Source organism: Dermacentor variabilis, chromosome 6, assembly GCF_050947875.1.
Source record: "Dermacentor variabilis isolate Ectoservices chromosome 6, ASM5094787v1, whole genome shotgun sequence".
Lineage (NCBI taxonomy): Eukaryota > Metazoa > Arthropoda > Arachnida > Ixodida > Ixodidae > Dermacentor > Dermacentor variabilis.
The window spans coordinates 170,152,200-170,173,783 of NC_134573.1; the positions used below are offsets into that span (position 1 = coordinate 170,152,200).

At 45.6% G+C, this 21,584-nt stretch overlaps 1 protein-coding gene across 2 annotated transcripts in view; it reads right to left on the minus strand.

Annotated features, from left to right (window-relative positions):
* LOC142585730 (exportin-4-like) overlaps positions 1-21,584 on the minus strand; it is a 75,391-nt gene that overhangs the window by 9,150 nt on the left and 44,657 nt on the right. For both annotated transcript variants that reach the window (XM_075696709.1, XM_075696708.1), the window contains 4 exons: positions 18,388-18,557; positions 15,098-15,346; positions 12,424-12,701; positions 1,599-1,855 (listed from right to left, as the gene is read on the minus strand). In XM_075696709.1, the coding sequence (XP_075552824.1) occupies positions 1,599-1,855; positions 12,424-12,701; positions 15,098-15,346; positions 18,388-18,557 (954 nt within the window). The remainder of the gene's footprint in view (positions 1-1,598; positions 1,856-12,423; positions 12,702-15,097; positions 15,347-18,387; positions 18,558-21,584) is intronic.

Genomic DNA, 21,584 nt, shown 5'->3' on the forward strand with positions numbered 1-21,584 from the left:
TCTATCATGCATAAATCAAAGAAGCTTTTAGGCACATAGGGCCCTCTGGGCTGTACTTTTCGGCAATAAGATAGCCTCACCACCTATGGGATAACCTGACTGAGCTATGTCGCAAGCTCGGTTGCCATAGTCGGAAGTTCGAATCCTTCTATAGGATTCTTCCTTTTTTTTTTTTTGACGACACTACGTCTGCAGGCTTGGAGTGACGCCTGACACCGGCGAAAGATGCCGAGAGCGAGTGGGGCTATACTAATCCAGGTACAACCCAATTAGGAAGGCCAACTAAACTGAACAAGAACACTCCCTCGCCAGAATGGGAATTGGCCTCCCTGGTGCAGTATTCGGCCACAACCTTGCTAGTAATATCTTCAATTAACCATTGGCCCTCAGTCCCCAGCGGCTGTGGAACACCTGACCAAGGCGGCGGTGAGACTTGCAACGCAGCAGCGGGTGCTAAGAATCTCTGGGTCCGGAAAGGCCGTCAATGGAAACTGACCCTTGCAACGTTTAACACCCAAACCCTCTCGAGTGAGGCTAGCTTAGCAGGACTCTTCAAGGAACTATCAGACATTGTTTGGGATATTATCAGCCTTAATGAGATTAGAAGAACGGGTGAGGCTTACACATTGCTGGATAACGGCCACGTCCTCTGCTATAGAGGTCTCCCAGATACGAAGTAATATTGGGTAGGATTCCTAATCCATAAGGACATAGCGAGCAACATAGACGAATTCTAAACCATTAGTGAGAGGGTAGCTGTAGTCATAATCAAACTTAATAAGAGGTATAGATTAAAAGTAGTACAAGCCTACACTCCAACATCCAGTCACGATGATGATGAAGCAGATGAATTTTATGAAGATGTTGAATTAGCGATGAGAAAAGTGCAAACTCAGTATACTGTAGTAATGGGCGACTTCAATGCAAAAGTGGGGGAAAAGCAGGCTCGTGAACAAGCAATTGGCAACTACGGCGTCGATTCTAGGAGTGCTAGAGGAGAGATGCTTGTAGAATTCGCAGAAAGGAATAAGCGTTGAATAATAAGCACCTTTTTTTCAGGAATCATTACCGCATAACACAATATAGTGCAGTGAAGCCGACTTTAGGAGACCAGCCACAGTCGTGCAACACATATTTTTCTTGCAACAGATACTATGTATTTGTTATATTTATACTTTGTTCAGGAGCTTTAATGTAATTTCTACGTTAGTTTTCTACTTTAGACACATAGAAAGTGGGCACGCATTTGATTCAGGGAGGCGTTAGATTCTGGCAAATACTGCCAAATAAATTAGCTGTGTGTTTTGACATTTTTTCTACATCTTGTTTAATTCAACCTGCTGGATAAGTCGATCATTTTCATCGGTATCATCGGGGTCGAATTAATGAAAGTCGACTGTATCGAAGTAAAGTGTCTTTCAAGTGTTTAGCAGCCTTCATATCTCCTGATGTCATTCATTTACATGCAAGAAACGTATGGTAGAGTTCCTATGACGTCAAAAATGTGTGTCAGAACTTCGAAATTCCCGATTCTGTATGCACGAGGAAGGCTACAGTACTGCAGATGTCGCACATCAATTTGTGTGAGAGTGACTCACCTGCAGCAGCTGAGCATTGAGCAAAGGCATGAGAAGCCGCAAGCCTTCCACAGCTATCCCAGGGGCTGGCACATCAAATTGTGCTGCAGCTTCGCCGGTGGCATTGCTGTTGGCAGCTCCTCTGGCCTGTGCCGTAGCCGTGGACGGACCACCCATGTACAAGAAGTCCTTTGAGAGGAGCTCTGTCAATAGCTCCAGCAGCTCCCCCAATTCACGAACGTGGCTATCCTCAGCGGTCGCCTCTGTCGTGAAGAGGCCTGCGAGGAAGTATAGCCTAATTAGTGAGCAAAGCTAGGCAGTGAATGCAGTAATGCATAACAACAATGCACAGGATCAGCATAAAAGTATACTGAAACCACTAGAACTGTGTGAACACCAAAACTGAGAAAATTAACACAGAACCTTCATGCTTACAAATGTTCTGCACAAACGCAGCGCTACATATGCTCAGGAGGCTACTCACATTATGCAAGAAGAATGTTGGTAGTTGTCAGTAACTAACTTAGGTACCTAGGAATCAAGATCTGTAGTATCCTCTACTCTTGTGAAAGGAAACACCAAATTAGTATGCCAGCACTGATAACTTGCTGCATATACAAAAGTCTGGAAAAATTTTCCAGTCGATAGAATGTCTGTCGAAAAGAATCAAGTGTTTTTTATCCAGGGGTGTGTGAACACTCGAATATTACTACATTTAATCAAACAGTGAATGTTCGAATCATTCAATTTGCAAATCGAATATCTATTGTTCAATTTTTCGAATATTTAATATATTTGGTGTAGACACCCGACAGTGCCACATGTTGTATGCGCCACGAAGTACCTCAAACGCCGCTAAAACAAGCGTTTCACTTTGTTTTTCGCGCAAAAGGAGCGTCAAGCTCGCCGTGGACAGGCCACCCCGGCTGACGCAGTAGTGGACTTTGTCACTGCGAGCGCTCCCCGACGTCAACCTGCACAAAGCTGTAATTCGCAAAATGGCGCAGCATCGGCTGGGGCTAGTTCTGTCAGTACAAGGTTTATTCGGGTCAGCAGGACCGATCAAAATGATAATGCCACATGGACAGAGGGCACAGCTGCAAAAGCAGCATGTCATAAAGTGCAAAAGCATGTGCAAAAGCATATGCAAAGATCAGGCCAATTAGCCACTCACAGACACACAGATAACTTTGGATACGTGGCAATGAACTTCATGCCGCTTCAACAGCCATCAATTTAATCCACACGCATTTAATCCACACACACTATTTCGGGACCGATCAGTGATAAGCCACCAGTACGAACATATTAACGCCAAGCATTCCATGGCGACTTGCTGCCCCTTAGCAAACAGGGCAGTGGCGAATTTTTGTCATGGCCATTTGGCCTAACTGGCACTACTTCATCAGGCGTCGGTGACCAAAATTCCAGTTTGGTGCCAACTTGATGCAGATCTATTCACAGCAGCTGTGACACTTGGAAAGCCAACAGAACACCTCGCAAAGCGCCACAAGTCTGTGTGGTAAGTTGCCTTCATTATATCTTACATTTTTTATAAACATACACACTGATATTGGTGGGAAAAAAAGTGCTAATGTTAGATTTACAGTCGAACCCACTTATAACAACATTCAAGTGCCACGAAAATGCCACTGCTATAACGAATAATTGTTGTGACCGGGTTGCATGAAAAAAAATCATTGTTATATAATCAATAATTGTTATAACCAGTCTGCATGAAAAATGTCAAAATGGGAAATATCAGAAATGTAGTGCGATAACTATAATGGCGGGTAGACCCAGTACCCCTCCCCACTACCTTTCTCCATCTGGCTGCCGATTGTGTTGACTCGTTCAACTGTTTAGCACTGCTTCCTGCACGGTCCGATCATGTGTAACAAATTGCGGCTGTCGACATTCAAAGAATGGCACTGCTTTAACTGCAAAGCAGCATCACTAGTGACCAGCGACATGCAAGCTCTGCCGAGGCGTCACTTTTCTGACTTCAAAAGGGGCCTCATAAAGAATGCGAGTAGGTTGCCGTGGCAGCCTCTCAGCTTGAGAAATCCAGAAGAAATGCTGGAACGAGATCGTCACAAGCAACTCACCACATACTTCTCACTGGCTTGCACAAGAAAACCCCATGTCCGTAAGCTTTCTTGCTTTACTCGAAGCTTCCAACATCTTTCTCCAAGACATACAGGTGCTCTACAGCGGAAGGTCAGTCGCAAAAATGAAGCTGCAGGAGGTCTGAATCATGTGCAGGGCTTGCTCTGAGGACAACGTTGAGGCAGCCTGCCCTACCACATCATCGCTGCCATTGACACTGACACTGTCCGATGTAAGCATGTTTGCAATGATTGCCTCATCGGTAAGACGTACAGTTAAAGCTCATTAGTTCGAATTCTGCGGGGATGCTATGAAAATTCAAGTTCTACAAAACTCTAAATAATTAAGGTTAGAAGAAAAAAATCAATTGGTTACAGTCTGTTTCACACTTCGGGGAAAACTCGGAGCGCATTGCATCGCGATGCGGCAAGCAGTAGGCTCGTGCGGCGGCAGCAGCTCACGCAGGCGCAGGTGCTCGAGGGGCGAGGTCTTTAATGGCGTTGTCTGCTACAGCGGTGCGCGCTGACTGCATTGTCGGGAAGCATTCTACTGTCAGTTGCAGTGCGCCGATCTCATCGTTACTGCGTGACATGAGCCAGTATTCTTTACTAAGCGTTGTGCGACGCCCATTCATACGCCTCGAAGGTAAGTTCATCGCTGAAAGGTGCATTGCAGTCATAGACGATGTACTGGCTCCATACATTCTTGATGGCCCGTTCCTGGAAGGCGACTATATATTCTAACACAATAGGCCGCCGATCCACACTGCACGTGTTGCGCAAGAACTGCTGGAAGAGCGTGCCGTCACTCCCTTGGAGTGGCCGCCTCAATCCCTGGGCACCAACATCATTTAAAATGTCTGGGGCTCATTGAAAGTATTGCTGGCACACCATCCCCTCTATCAGTCGCCCGAGGATAGGCTTCGATCCACCATCGTCAGCAATTGAGACTTGCCGCGAATGAACACATCCCTGATCAAGTCACTCTACACTTCACTGCCTTCCAGGATGAGCGCTGTCATCACTGCCGCTGGGGACATGACGAGATACTAACTGAAGTTCGGAGCGTTACGTGTCCCATTCCCCGCCAGCGGGCAGGGTCTGTCTGGTGTAATGAATGATTGTCGAGAAAAATCACTTCTAGCTCATTGTCTTAACCTAAAACATTCCTTTAATCATATCCGTTTGTTTCATCGTGTTTGACCCCTATAGTTATCATTGTTGAGTGCTTTGTTTTCCTTTCGAGTCAAATAAAGACTGAGCACGTTGTGCGCACATCTTGGTACGTCTTGTCGCTGCTTATTAAAGTAGCACACACAGTGAAGAAATATAAGTGCACACGCTCAGTACCCCGGCTTTTCAAAAGAACAAACGAAGCATGCTGTCAAAAGAAGTTTGTGGAACTCCATTATGGCCAATTAAAGCTCAGAGTTCGGCATCGCACAACGTTTAGTAAAGAATATCAGCTCAGTTCCCGCAGTACCGATGAAATCGGTGAACTGCCCCTGACAGTAGCACACTTCCCGGCAATGCGGCTAGTGTGCGCCGTCATAGCAGATGACGCAGATCACGACCCCGCCCCTCGAGCGTCTGAGCCTGCTCGAGCTGCTGCCGCCACACGAGCCTACTGCTTGCCGCATCGCGATGCAATACGTTCCGAGTTTTCTCCTAAGTGTGAAACAGACTGTACACGCTTCTATTTGCCTTTAAGAAGATCGGTACGCTTGACGATTATTTTTATGGCTGCAATGCAGCGAAAGGGCAGCGTCTGCTTGGCCATGTAAGTGACGCTGAGCAGGTAATTGAAAACGACATCGTATGTGCCGCCGGAAAAATCGTCGGCACATACGATGCGGCACATACATACGGAACATATGAGCTAAAATCATTTTTGCAGGTTCTCACAAAATGTTTGCTACAAATCCGTGTTGTCTCTGATGGCGACAACGGAGTTCCATCGACACTGTGTGGAAATAAACAAAATATATCACTGCATAGCTCAAGTACGATATGCACACACAACTTTAACTAGTACGTCCCCTACAATATAGAATAGAGGCAGCAATGTAAATAGCTTGGCCATTTTTTAACAGTGCTCAAGAGACGGAAGTTGAAAGTATTAGTAATCATTTCTGTTTCAACAATGCCAGCACGACCAAGACGCAGGCGTGTATCGTCCAGTAACTCGATCAATCAGTGCAGTGGTGACACAGGAATGAACTCTGGTGATGTTCAATGCATTGTGCACACATTCACTTTCTCGGCACGCGTGAACTTCGGCCACTGCTAGTGCATACAACAGAAGTGGTTTCCATTCTTGGGCACCACACACACAAACAAAACACGAGAAAGAAGACAGGACAAGTGCTGGTCGAGTAACTGAAAGTTTTTATGAATAAAAATATTATATACCAAGTAATTATTAAATTTATGTGGGTTACATATAAAAACAGTCATACACTCAGGAGTGATAAATGAACGAGCTCGCTTCGTTTGCCAGTTGTTTACTTTGTTCGGCGCACCGCAGTAATCCATGTCTGTCGTCTGCGTTTTTCGTACCATTTTCTTGTGAATCGGCAGAATTTCTCTGATGGCATCAACCCTTTCGTGTTTATATTGCTGGCGTGATAGTTAACACAATAATAATTTCCGATCATCCAAAGAGACGCCGTCGCAAGCAAGAGAGGCTTTGCACGCAGCGCGATCGTGAAGGGAAGCAGCGGCGGAAACCTACACCTGTTGGAGGTGAAATCGTTCCGCCAGGGGAGAAAGGAGCACTGGCGTCTAGGATGAAACTTGGTGTGCGGACGTCTATATAGTCCGATGCCGTGTGCACGCACATGATACGTCATGTTGGTGAAACAAAAATGTCTATAGATCGAAGCACTGGTGCAGCCAATGTAACGGTACGCGGCCAAAGCGGTCCGGTGTGCCCAATAGTGAGATGGCTCTTGCTACATCCATGCGTTCGTTGCGCCAACCCACAATGCACGGCGCGGAGAAAAAAAGGTGCCCACACCGCTTCGTCGGCGGTCACAGACAGCCATTAAAAGCGATATGTGGGTTGGGAATTGTTCTGAGCATGCTTCGAAGAGAACAGTGCTCACAGGTGTGGCACGCACGTCTAGAGGTAACAGCATTTCGGCTAGCGCAGCGCAAGCAGCATAGCACAACTGGCCGCAAGCGACCCGCACCGAAAATGTCAAGACTATAAATGCACTTTTGAGCCGCTAACATGCACTGCAGGAACAAGAGCTGCCCTCTAAAATGCACTTGCAAAACACACCACAACCTGCTGCAACATTGGTCTCCTTTGTACTTTCATGGCTGCACTGTCCAAACATGCTTCGAAGGGACGCTTTCCATTGATAATAGCCATGAATCTCAAAGGCCATGCTTTTTTGGTACTGCGAGCGCCGATAAACATTACGGCCACCATATTTTAGACATTACCTGGTGCCGCTTCTCAGCAGACCAGCTTGCAGAGAAAGATCATAGCCTCCAAGATGTAAAATGAAAAAAAGAAAGATGGAAAAACACGCAGCACCGCGTCCGCGTTTTTATCTTGAAGGTCTTGAAAGAGGGCGACAACCGACCTGCAACAGAGGCGCTGGCCATCCCTGGCCTGGCGCAAACGCGTCTTTCTCCAGTCAGGCCTCAACAAAGGGCTGCAGGTGGAAAGAGCAAACCTGTGCAGCTCGCATGGCGACGCCAGCATTGCCAACATGCTCCAGGGAAAACCTGGAAAACTGGGAATTCTCAGGGAACTTGAATAGTCTGGAAAACTCAGGGAAAACTCAGGGAATTTGTGCTTCTATCAGGGAAAATTAGCTGTAACTTTATTGAAAGGGAACGAAAGTCGTGTTAATGCTGGCTTCAGTAACAGAGGAATCGCAACGAATCGTCATTGACGCCGTGTCATCGGCACGATGTATTGCCAGAGTAGTTAGCGACCGATTTTCCAGACGCCCGATTTTTCGGACATGCCCGATAATTCGCACGGCATTGCGGCACCACCACGTACTCCATATATTCAATGTATATTGCCCTGACTGCAGGTCTCATATGGCATTAGTCAAAGCCGCTGACACCGCCGCCATTTTAATTATCTCGCCGCTTCGAACCGGCACTCTCGCATGCAGATCCGCGGGCAGTCGTAGCCATCACCGCGGCAACGTTAGGCCTAGCTGCTTCTACTTTCGCCGTTAAGCTTCTTGCCGTGCGGTGCCGTGTTTTTTATTGAAAGAATTCGCCGCTGTCAGCAATGGCACCGACTTCGCCTTTGGAATCCTCGCGACTGGCTTCGAAGCTCGCAGAGCACAGCGCGTTGCGTAATGCCAGTCTCCGAAAGTTAGCTTCGCCTCAGTAAAAAGTGTTAGGCAGTGAAGCATAACAAGCGTGGAAGGGGCAATTGTCACGGGACACAGTATGTACTCCTTAATTATATAACTATACACGCGTGCACCCCCGTCTCCTGTCACAGCACGAGCACCGATATACCTAATAAGTGTACTGGCAGGCCTTCAGAGCTTTTTCGGACGTGCCTGTGGCAATTTTATCCCTTAAAGGCAGTTAAGGACATGCATTCATTTTTTTCGGACGTTGTTGCAGCCCCTAGGGAGTCCGAAAAAGGGGAGTAGATTGTACAGCAGCCCAAGAGGATGCTTCACATCATCCATGGGGTGAAAGCGTGGCAGAAGGAGGATGAAAACAGAAAGGACCGACACAGTGAGGAATTAACGGGAAAGAAAGCGTGCCGCCGCCTCTTTGAAGGAGCTTGAGCTCAAAAAACAAAGTGTTGGCGGACGCTGAGATGCAGGTGTCCCTCATCCAAACCAAAGTTAACTCTTTAAAGCAGTGAAACCCAACACTGAGATGTTGTGTACGAGCTGAGAGTATGTCAGGACAGTTGAGGTTGACTTCCCAGCTGCTGAGAGAGAACCTTAGTTGTGACAAAGTTCAGGACCTCATACAGATGAGCTTGCTATCAGTTGATAGAAATAGCTGATATTAAAAAATGTTTACTTACGTGTGCATCTCCTTTTCATTCGTATTTGAAAATGTTCGACTCAATTTGGAATGAGCTTTACCATTTCTTTCGCTGTGCATTTTACTAACACCTTCCTTCTGTTTTCTTTTTAAATAAAACAGATATTACTCCTTACTATTCAAACTGGATTAAGTCATTTTTTTGTTTCAGCATGCTTACTACAGAGTGACAGCATCGGGCAACGTGGTGTCAGCCTGTCTTGACATAAAACAAAGTTCTGGTTCATTCAGGGAATTTTGCAAAGGTGCTCAGGGAAAACCTGGAAAACTCAGGGAATTTGGAAATGTCAACTTGGCAGACACCCTGATGCTCCCGCGCACTAGCACTCTCCCCATCCACAACAGCACGGAGTTCGAATTATCGGTCACGGTGAGGGTTTCAGTGTGAATTAGCGGCATGCGTTAAATATTGCTTTCGATACATTGTTGGGCAGACTACGGTGGCTACTTCGAATTATCCGAAATTTTGGATTAACGAGTTGTGAATTAATGAGCTTTTACTGTACTTCGTTTCCAGATCTATAGCAGTGCACTTTCTTTTCGCCAGCAATGTCATGAATTGCCGATGATCAGCAGGCGGATCAGCTATCTTTCGTTTCGGCGGTGAGTTAAAAACGAGGCTGAGAAATCACGTAGCCAGGAACGACTTCAACACAACCAAAAATTATGCAGATCCCACGCACTGTGGCAATCGATCTAAGCGAAGATTTCTATGCTGGATGCTTTGATTGACGATAATTAGAGGTGATGTTGACGGCTAAAGCATAACTTCTTCAACGTTTAGTCTAACACGAGAGTGGTAAGTTGATGTTAAACGTTACCTTACATGCACCACTGCTGTTCATCTGCATAGTACACAAAACACACAGGGAGAGGTGTTTGCTTGAGACGTTGTTGTGCACCATATTTCATAACCTCTGAGAGGGTTGAGCGTTGCCATTTCCTTACATGGCACATCACATTGTGGCAGAAGTATTAAACTTGAATGGGGCTGTACATGCCAAAACCACAATCAGATTATGAGTCAAGCCGTAGTAGCGGACTTCGGATTAATTTTGACACCGTGATGTTCTTTAACATGTCCCAAAATCTAAGTGCACATGTGTTTTCTATTTCGCCCCCGTCGAAATGTGGCTGCCGCGATTGGGATCAAATCCATGACCTCTAGCAATACCATAGCCGCAAAGCTAATGCGGCGGGCACAGAAGTGTTGATTTGACGTCGACCGCTTCTGTAGTGTCTCCTGGACCCTGCGGTGCACTTTAATTAATGTCGCTCTGCTTCTGCACACCCTGCGTAAGTTGCCCACTTGACATATTTGCATGGAGTTTATTTTTCAGAAATAGCAGCAACATACTGTACCGTACCTGTACCGACCGCTGTCATATATTAGTACGGTTTTCTGGCCTTCTCACGTCACCTCCCGCCCCTACCTTGTTGAGAAACTGCCTCCTCTCCTCCCTCCTCTCTACATTTCTATCTACACCCCCTCTGGACTTGCACCTTAGTGGAAAGGGAAGCGCTGCAGTTTCTGCAATGCTTCTGAGGGGAGCCACGGATAATTACAGCTGTCAAGCGGCTAATGTGGAGATGGCCAGGGAGCTCCAGAGGGCATTGTGCACATTCGACGTGGTGGGGTCAAAAGGAGTTTCTCCCTTCGCCTTTCCTCACTTACTTGCGCCTGTCATCTATATGCAAGCTCTGAACTACTCCCCAACGTGGTGTGCGCGGCGGCGGCGGCAGCAGTGGGAAAGCCGAAGGAAGAGGCAAAGAATGCTTTGCTTTAAAAAAGACAAGCACAAGCAGCCTAATCCGTAGACAGAATTGCACAGCATGAGGGCCAGCGAGCAATCTCTGAGCAGCCATGAGCAACGTCCAGCCATAGAATGCGAAGCGGGCGCGGTCCATTTCTGTTTCGGAGGGTTGGATGGCATAGTGCTATGGGCACAGCCCATTCATGTTCAAAGGAGTGGGAAGGCGATAGGAGAGGCATGTGAGGCTGGCGATGCGGAGAAGGATGAGTGGGTGGTGGCATGCAGCGACTCGAATTTCTCTTTTTCTTTTTTTCTTTTCAAGAATATCACGTTCCATTACCCTTTGGCACAGATGGCCAGGTTTCAACATTATAATCGATAATGCAGAATGGGGGCTTTGTAGTACGTAGGCTGTTTCACCATAGAAAACATACAGAAGTTGACGGTGCAGCAGCTCCTCATTGTTATAACTAATACATTGTGGGTTCGACTGTACTTCGTTTTATATTCGTGTTCATTATGTGAAGGTTTGACTGTTCTAAAAGCTATGAAGACAAATGCATGTAGGCTTTAGGAGAAAAACGAAAACATCAGGCACAGTGATACGTTAGACAAAGTTGTTACAGTGAAACCTTGTTAAACTGTACCGGCTTAATCAGTAGTTTCGTTTTAAAAGTAGTGAAGTCAAATCCTCGACTCAGCGGCCATTGAACATAACATGTTTTGTATCCAGATAAACCGTACCAACTTATTGCATACGCAACGGCTAACACCTAGTGTTTCCACTTTTCGTCGCACAATCACAGCGGTGCGTCGTCCCCACCGGGCAGCCCGGCAGAACAACAAGCCTCAGAGATCGGAACAACGATCTAAAAGCACCCCGTGCCTTTGCACGTGAAGCCACATCAACATCAACATCATTTTGGCGCCGTGCCAGAGAGTGTTGTGACGTCATGCAAGCTAGAATTTGCATCATGCTGAAGCAAAAACACCGGGTGCTCAGCACAGAAGAAAATTTGGACATCGTTCACGCTATTGAATGTGGCACAAAGAAGTAGGCGCTGGCACACGACAGGGATCTACCATTGACTACAATGTGTGGCATATGGAATGCGAAGAAGTAGCTCGGCAGCGCTGCTGCGACTGCGAAGAGATGTTGGCTATGAGGTTCGACTTTTTGCCATTGTTGCCTCTGTTGTTGCCGAAGTGACGCCTAGCGACAGTGATGAGGACAATGCAAGGCCCGAAACAAGGCCCGAAAGTGGCAGAACCTGCACGTTACGTCAGCCTCATGAATGCAATCGTCGCAACGAGAACATTACCCCGCAATGAAAAAGGCGCCCCGCGACTTCTGCAGCGCCGCCGCGCCTGTGCACGGAGAATGTGCAACACCAATGAGGAATCTGCCATGCGAGCGTTTGCTGAGAAGAATGGGCCGGCTGAAAAGCCGGCTCGCAGCTTCAGTAAGTTTGAGGCCACTGTCGTCGCTGCTAGGCCGCCGCGGCATCGAACGAAAATAACACTTGTGTTGCGTGAAGTGAATAAATACTGCATGTTTTTGCCCTTTGATTGCACTCTCTCTGAGTTCCATTTCTGACAAGTAAGTAGGCGATCTCATGCTATTTCTTGGTGTGTTCTTTTTCCGAGCTCCGGCCAACTACAGTTTAACAAGGTTTCACTGTACACTGATAAATTCCTGTACAAAGAAGGGTTGAAAACTGAGCTTACTGGTACATTACGAGAATACCTGGAAACAGAGCAAAAAGACTGGGCAAGAATAGACAGCACGAGTGCTCGTGTTGTCTGCTCTTGTCCAGTCTTTTCACGCTGTTTCCAAGCCTTCCCCAACTCCATTCAATTTGGGCAGTTTCTCGGTAGCCGCAAATGCAGCTCAGCTCTTGAAAAGAACACTGTGGCAAGAGAACGAGGCAGCACCTGCGCTGTGGCTGGCAAAGAGGCGCACAAGTTCCAAGCAGCAGTGGCAGAGCTGTGTGGCATCGTTTGGCCCCACAAAGCACAGCATTCGGCGAGCTGCAGCTCGAAAGAGTTGCGTGGTGGCAGCTATCAGGGTAGCCTCAGAACGCAGCATGGCGACGATGGAGGACAGCCGAACCAGCAGGGGCAGCAGCATGGGCCGAATGGTGGTCAGGTTGCTGGGTGTGGTGCCTTCAGCAACACCGCACAGGCTCTCCAGGAGGTCGAGTGCTTTGCTCCTAGAAGTGGGAAAGCACACAGCTGCAGGGGCATGTCCACAAACACAGCACAGGTAACATAGCGAGAAAGTCACTAAATTTAGCGAGTTTTCAGTCACGCCAACGACACGTTTGATTTTTTGAAGACCTTTTCGTGGCACAAATAGCCGGTAAATTGTCCAGTTAGTATTCCTGAAGGGACTTTGCCAAATGCCCCCATTTTATATATGCAACTTCATTTGTTGCTTCATATGCACTTCATTTTTCACCATCTGGATGCATCAAAGCTACTCTTCTAAACAAAGCGCAATTATTAGTTGGGATACTTCATAAAATCGGGAGGAGCAGGTAAATTAAAAGCATAGTTTAAAAAATAATACATATGTCTAAGAACACTAAAAACATAAAGAAAGGCAAAATTCCGAGCAGGCCATCACTGCAACCTTGGGCTAAAATGGAGTGTTTGGAGCCACGACCGACACTTCTGTAAAAAAAAGTAAAAAATTACCATCGCTATTTGGTAAATACGGAAAACAGTGGCCAAACACCACAATTGCCTATACAAGTTACCAGCAGGAAATATGAGAGGAAAGGGGGTTAATTGAGGGTCCCTATTTTTATTAGTCATATCGTAAGAAGCCAACAATGCGAAGGTTGTGGGATTGTTCCCCACCTGCGGCAAGTTGTTTTTTCATCCACTTTCATTTCCATTCATTTATCATTTCTTTATTTCATTTATTAAGCACAGGTAATTTCCCCTATGTTGTCCTTGGTGCCAGTGTTTGTTGGCTTCTTATGACAAGGAAATATGATGACATTTCGACCAGAGCGGCGAGCGCTTGTCATTAAATTTACAAACCCTCCTGCTTGAGCTAAAACAATGGCCTGCAGTATGTGTAAAAAAAAAAAAGTCATTTCAGCCAGCACGGGAATGGAATGACAGGTAGAATACCGAATTTACTAAATTCTAATGTGCACTAGCTAAAATATATGACATGTGCCTTAGAATCGAGTATGAAACCAAAACTGCAATAGGTAGTGTCCATATCCCATCCTCCAATCTCAAATAGCTGTGCTTTAACGTATACTGCAGATGCCAAAAGTCTGTCATTATTGGACACCATTTATAGGTAGTGTACAAATCACATCTCCAGTGACCTTGGTGTTTCTTTTCCTAAGTGTGAATAAATCACTATTTCTCTCTCTTACCATAAAATCAAGGAGCACATTACGTTCAGTTTACTGCGCTTGTATTTCGCACAAAAGACAATGAAAAGAACACGGATGAACAAGTGTGCAATAAAACCTTATCAAACATTATAGCGTGTTACACTCGAGGGCATCACATTTCCCATTTGTGGCCATGAAAAAGCAGCATGTTACAATCGAGGCTGCATTAGAATCGAGTAATATGGTACATGTATCTGCCTAAACTTTGTCCTTCTGGCTTCAAATGCCTTCGTGGTTGCGCAAACTGGTCCTGACACTTGGCAAGTATGAGGATGACACTTGGCAAGTACAGTTAAACCTATTTACCACACTATTCAAGTAGCAAGAAAAACCCATTGTTACAACCGGCTTGCATGAAAAAAGCAGGTAGGACACACATCCAGAAGTTTTAGTTGGACAGAAAGAAGTACAGCCAAACACACTTACATCATTACCGGTTTTAGCACTACTCGGACGCAACTATGAGCAGCTCCTGCAGTGTGAACTTTTGTGCATTACTATGGTAAAATGAAACACTTACTGCAATGTGTGCATGAGGCATTAGTGGCTGTAACAATTGAATCTGGCTACTGGGAGTCTTCGCCGAAAAGAAAAAGAATATGAAATCCAGGAAAAAAAATGTGAGCCACTGCACCCGCCTACCTTCACCACAGCTGCCTTTGTGCCAAGCACACTACATGGCACGCCTCCGTCACAGCGCCCTATGTATCGCCAGCTTCACGCACCTCTCTCCCGCGTTCCTTTCACCCGTTCGATACACGGGTCCGCTGTGCAGAGGTCCAAGGGGTGGAAAGGAGACGGGAGAGAGATGTGTAGGGCAATGCGACAAAGGCATCCCATGCAAGGTGTGCAGAATAAAGGAGGATGTGGCAAAGTGGCTCTTTTTATTCTTTTTGCGGCTACGCTCATATGTAGCTGCTACAGTGATCGCAGAAATGGAGCGAGCCACTGTATCACGACTTCATGACACAACCACCTTGTGGATAATAAAACCAAAACTCATAGAAAAATGTATCAAGGTAAATCATGGCGATCTGGTGCTCAGAAAGATTTTTTTTTCATGGGTTTAGAGTGCTTGGACGTTCATTTAAACACATACACACACAAAAAAAAAAGAAAGTAAAAACTGTCACATCAGATCTTTATAGACTTATTCTGTAGCTGATGCAGTAAAAGCAGACACTCACTTCTGGGGCTCAGTGAAGCGGCAGCGTGACTGAACACAAGACTCGAAGAACTCATCAAAGCGCGTTTTGAGGGGCCCCAGGAGAGCCTCCCAAAGCCTCGGAGCCTCGGGCAATCTGTTGGCTGTGCAGGCAATGACCAGGGCCTTGAGCAGTGCCCGATGGGAGCCCGGCGCTAGGGGTCCCAACTGGCCCTGTGACTGACGCTGTAATAGTGACAGCAGGCTTGGACATGCTGCGGCTCGGTGACCCCTGAATTTGAAGAGAAAGAAAGGCTTGTGATGCCTCGTCTACATCATGCCCTTCTCTCCAGCATTGACCGAGATATCCAGACATGGGTCCTGGCATGAGCTGAAGATGTCATCAAGAAGCACAGCCCGGCAGCGTACGTAGCTTAGCCTCCCTCAGTTCTCGCCCCTTCAATTAATAAAGTTGTCACTCACTCACTCACTCACTCACTCACTCACTCACTCACTCACTCTCACTCACTCACTCACTCACTCACTCACTCACTCACTCACTCACTCACTCACTCACTCACTCACTCACTCACTCACTCACTCACTCCTGGATACACAGATTTCTTTCTGCAGTAGCATCTGCATGCAGTCAGAACCTCAATTTAACGCAACCAAGCTTTGCACAATTTTTTATTTGGTGAAACATTTTCAAGTCCCCAGCACATATTCATAAGGACTTGTTGAAAATCTCGACGCAGAGACATAAACTCAACATCCCACCTGATTTAATGAAGTGTTAAGGAAAAATATGAGTTTCCCTCAACACTTCATATACAGAGTATATACTGCTGTGCAGTTGTTAAGAATAGATCTGCACTGACTATTCATATAATTGTAACTTCAGTTGCAGACACCCACATGGAGTAGCCTTAGTTAGGCCATGGCCTGAACAATGCTGCTTCACCTAAACACCAAGATCCAAAATGTTGCAAACACTGATTATGTCTATTTTGAAGACCTATCCGTGTCCAAAAAAATTGATCAGTGACTATAATATCACTTATAACAACAAATGCCTGTAGGTATTATGACTTTCTCTACCCCACCCTATTCTTCAAGGTGTTCCAAATTGGCCAGGGTACAATGCGACACAGTCATTATATTGAATTCCGGATTTTATGAAAGATATCTTAAGTGGATTTCAATGTACGTGCTGTGGGGCTTCGGGCTAACGTGCCCGGACCCGGCTAGCTAAGGTCTAAGGAGACACGTAGCTCGTCCCCACTCTGCAGAGCACGCAAAGGGGCGCCGCGGCGTTTTCGCGGACTCACCGGCAAGGCGTAGAGACAACTCCAGCCGTGGCACCAACGGATGGGGGTTTATTCCCTGTTATGTACAAAATGCATGTACAATACAGGAATACGGCACTGGGGTGGCAGTCGCAGACTACGGATGAAAGCTCCCGGGAAGTCTGCTCCGCCACACTGGCTCTTCCGAGCAGGTTCGCCACACAAAAGGGGGCCACCTTGCTCAGAGGGGCGCGGGACCAAGTTGGTCCGCAAGTCCGACAGCCAAGAGCACCGAAAGTCAATATGTCCAAGCGAAAGCGCCCGCGCACCTCCGATGCTGAAGGAGAGAGAAGCCTAAGAGAGGGCGAGAGGGGCCCGCTCCTCAGGCACCGTTCTTACGCGCGGCGCACGGCGTAACGTGAGCCGCGCACGCAAGCAGCAGGCTCCGCGTCGCGCTGGCGCCAGCGGCCGCGGGGAATGTGCGCTATCCAAAATAAGGCTTGGAACTGCGTGTCCCCAGCGATCGCGCAGGCGAATGGCCCAAGTCGCGCGTGAACAGGAGACAGGGGTCCAAAAGGGGTCCCCACAGTGCATGAATATTTTTGCAGGCTTTCAAACTGTACCTCAACACGGTGACAAAATGTGCTCGACCACAAAGAAAATGAAGACAAAAAACAGCTGATATGACACTGCAACATGAGGTGCATTTTAGCACATGAAGTGAAATGGGGGGGGGGGGGGTTAACTTTGCGACAATCTCAGTATATGCATAATACTCACAGTACATGGTATCGCACAAAATAAGCACAGTGCTCACAGACCAGCATACTATATGGAACAGCGCAAAACAATGAGGCACAGAAATGGAGAAAAATATTGATACGACTGCTGAGGTTCAGTGCTGCTTCTGTTTTCTTTTATGTTCAATGTTTGCGTGCCTTGTCGTTTCACCCTGTACAATGTCAATGTGCCGCCCAATTTTGCATTCGTACAGAGACCTCAGACCTGACAGGTAAGATGTAGGGGTGTGCGAATATTAGAAAACTTTGAATCACTAATTGAACAATGTCTTTTTCAATCCAATTTTCAAATCAAATAGCCGGTGTTTGTAAATATGAATATTCTTCTGATAGTTTAAGTTCTCAAGTGCGCTTAATCAAACGTAAAATTGGAGCATCCCGGTGGATATAGCAGACATAAAACACTCAAAGTTCTGTAGAGTGCACTATGCATTGCTCAGTTGGGAAGCCAGACTTTTCTTTCTAAACAGAGATCATTTTCTCCAGGATTCTCATCCAAAGAATCCTGAATAAGTGAGCCAACTGCTTATTTTTTTTTTAATACTCCATTTAGACCTTCAATAAACGATGCTTGATGGTGTCCTGTGCTATGACAGAAAATTACTAACATTGTGAATACTACGATACATGAAAGTCATTTTGACATAATGGTTATGCGGAAACTCACAAGGTGGAAGGAATTAATAAAGGAAAAATACGAAATCCACCCAGTCGTAGCAACCTCCACAAAGGAAACCCATACGGGTTCCTCGAAAGAAAAGCTTCGCAGTTGAAGAAAAATTCGTCCTGGTCCGGGCCAGAACCACTGTTCTGAGGCAGCTCCTCTACCATCTGAGCTAACCAGGTGGCTAGCAGATGGCAGGGCAAAGCCGAACTCATCAACAACTCTGAAGCAAAGGCAAGAGTGGTATGCTACGATTGGGTGGATGTCTCATTTTCCCTTTATTAATCAACGTCATTCTATATTGATGGTAAAAATAGCTTTCTTTTATTTCAAATTCATTCGTAAAATATTCACTTAAGTTAACTCCTGGCTCTATTAGTATCATTTTTTATTTGGTCTCAAAAATTGCTATTTGTATACCCCCAGTAAGTTTTGGCCGCATACAAGTGTCTAACAGATGATTGCAGGGAGCGTGAAGCATCCACGTTTAGGTGCATCGCAGAGACGTGCAGTTCTCGTTCCACCAGCACCTAAGCAACGCCAAAGACCAAGCTTGCCTCCACAAGCATGTCGAGCCTACCTCTCAACATTGTTGAGGAGCGAGACCATCGCCTGGCAGGTGGACAGCGTCAGTGTAGTCTCACTGTGCCACAACTCCAGGTTGGAGCACAGCTTGCCCAGCACCCAGTCCAGCACACAGGGGCCAGCCTCCGAATCACGTCCGAACGCCGCAACTAACGTGGGGCTCATCTGTGCACGACAAAATGCGGAATTGTCACCCTTCAAAACTCTTTCAAAGATGATCAAAAATAAAAACAAAGAACCAGCAATGGCGACTACACAATGCAGAAGACAACAAAAATGAAGCCTAAAGATAGAGTCCCACATGCCGCGACTATGTATGGATGCAAGGAGAGCTCTCGACCAAGTCATGCCTCTCTCGTCACTGAAAACACTCACACGCAGACCAAAGCATGTTCCCGTTTTTTACCTGAACTGCCAGCTTCAATTTTTGGTTACATTGGCAGCATTCTGGTCAGCAACTTGCGTGTGAATTAAATTAAAAGGCTTGAGTAGCCTAAAATGCAGTAAACTACGCTTTAAAACAAACAGTAAAATTACTATTTTTTTTAACCTTACCAGACTGTCAGCATAACAGGACTGCACTGAAGCTATGAGAAACTCTACATTGGCTTCAGAATTGTTGAGCTTATTAGGGATGCAAACTTTATTAATTTCTCAGTTCCTGAGCAGTCAATTACGTCTACTGTCAATTAGCAAATTAAGTCGTATGGGGCTACTATGACTATAGGAGTCTGCCTATCATGGAAAAGTATCTATCTATATTGTCCACCAGCCACTTCAATGCAGATGCAAGCCTATCAGAACATGAAGTGACCTCGCATCCCAAGCTGCCCGGCTGAATGAACTTCCAAACAGCATTCTTGTATTAATAAAAATAAAAATTTGTCTTACCATCTTTCTATGCAAAATACCATTTCTGTCTTTTCAACTGAAAACCTCACTATTTGAACATCCTCAATACAAACACATTCTCTACACATAAATTTACTATTGCTACGCTTTCTGTGTTTGCTAGACACATTACTATAAGCAAAAGACACACTAGCATAAACAAACTGTAGTATGTACAGACACACTGTTAATGTAACATATTAAAGCACAAACAGACCACATATCAATTCTATCATAAGAAAACTATTAACCATATTTTTGGCCATGCACACAGTGCTAGCACATAACCAGCACCGAATTGCTACTCTTAGGAAACAGGAGAGAAAAATATTTGCACATGTAACTGTGCAACAAATCCATACAACAATCTTTCGTAAAGGCAAGTTGGTGCTCCTATCAACACAAAACATAAGTCCAGAAACAACTTGGTTTTCTATCCTTGATCATTAGACTCATTACCCATTACGCTGATGCTTCCCATCAAGGCATACTGCCGCTTCACAGCAATGCTGATCTCACTGCCATGAAGCCGCACTTAAATCCAAATTTGCTGAACAGTTTAAACTTTGTATTAACACTTCTTAAATTTCAAGTCTGGCTATACGTGCTAAAATACAGTATATGGACAAAGCAGCAAAGTCATTCTCCACAACATGTAGAAACAAGCACAGACAGGAACATAAGACAACATTAGTATCCATTAGTGAAAGGGAATCTGCCCCATGCCTGCTGCTGTAAACTATGAGCAAGCCAGTGGTGCTGCTGGTCTCCCAACACGAGCCATATCGAAAGCTGTCGGTAGATCACTCATCACTAGACACTGTGAAAATGCTTCAGAAAGCAAAAAAAACTGCAAAACGATTCAAACAAAACTGCAAAACGATTTGAACATAATCATGACTCGAAAAAATGGCTGTCAAAAATGATACAGTTAAGGATGAAAGATGATGGTTTGTGGTCATTTCGTTGTGCCTGGAGTCTTCCAAGTTAAAGTGAGAACCAACTTATGAAATTACAGATAGATCCTTCAGCACTAAATCACTTCACTCAGCTGCTTATGTTGCCGCTAGTCTAATCATCACAGCAGATGCAAAGCACAAGTGCAAGCAATGTTCTTCGTGCTGTGGCTTTCAGTATGTTGTGGTTTCCTTCACGTACATGCAACCACAATTCATATTCTGTGATTTACAAAGGTTATGTAAAGCCTTCACTATATTTTGGTAGATACGTCTTGAATCGAAACAGAAGAGGCCCATGCTATAAGAGTGTACTGACACCATGCAAGACCTTCTAACAGGATAAAATTAAGCAACAAGTTGAATTATCCAGAGTCAAGTTAGCGGATGCCTACTGTGTATGGCACACAATATAAGCAAAAGCAATGGGTTGTACAGGGTAGGCGGCACCTGTCTACTGAAACTAAAGCTGTTTTCCAAGAAATCATAATCTCAATGGAGTACTGACATGTTTTCGAAGTTGTGAAAACTGTACCACAAGCTTCTTGCATGTAAAGGATAAGCTTCAGCAAGTAGGAACATAGAAAAACATTATGTCGGAATGTGGGCCTGATACCACTGACAGAGAGAAAAATTTGCTGAGATGGCGTAGCAATAGGGCTAGTATGACGATGTTGCTCATAAAAAAATAAGTAATAATAATAATAGTGCTGCACACATTTCTTCTGGCTGCACTTGCATGCAGCAGCAGCCTCAGTGATTGCAAGAACGGAGCAAGACAGTGTATCGTGGCATCATGATGTATCCACGTCTTGGGTACCAGAACTGAAACTGGCTTGTAGAAACACATAATTTATAATGAATTGTTTATGGTGCTCTGTCACCAACCAGTATTTGTTCCAGTGCTAAGAAAGTTGTGAGTTTCATTTAGCAAAAAAAAAAAAAAAAACATGACAAGAAACGGTCCTGTCAGCACTCATTATCATATTTACTCGCATAAGGAACGCACTTTTTTTCCCAAAAGATATGCGCAAAGTCGGGGGTGCGTTCATTATGCTGAGTAAAATTTGAGCGATATTTTTTTCCCGAGGTCACCTCTAGGAAAGTCTGTTTCGCCCGAAATGCAAACCATCAATTGCGATAGCAAATGTCTAGACAGCTACACAAAGTATTCGCTTCAATGCAAACTAAGCGGCAAGAACGCAGCACGCACATAGGTACGAGCCACCATCGACTCAGCTCCCTGATGCAGATTGCTTTCAAGATAGGGCGCGCCGCTGCCGTGCAATGCGGAGTTGCTGCCAGAGTAAAATGCCACCCTCACCCAGGATTTTTTCGTCTCGCG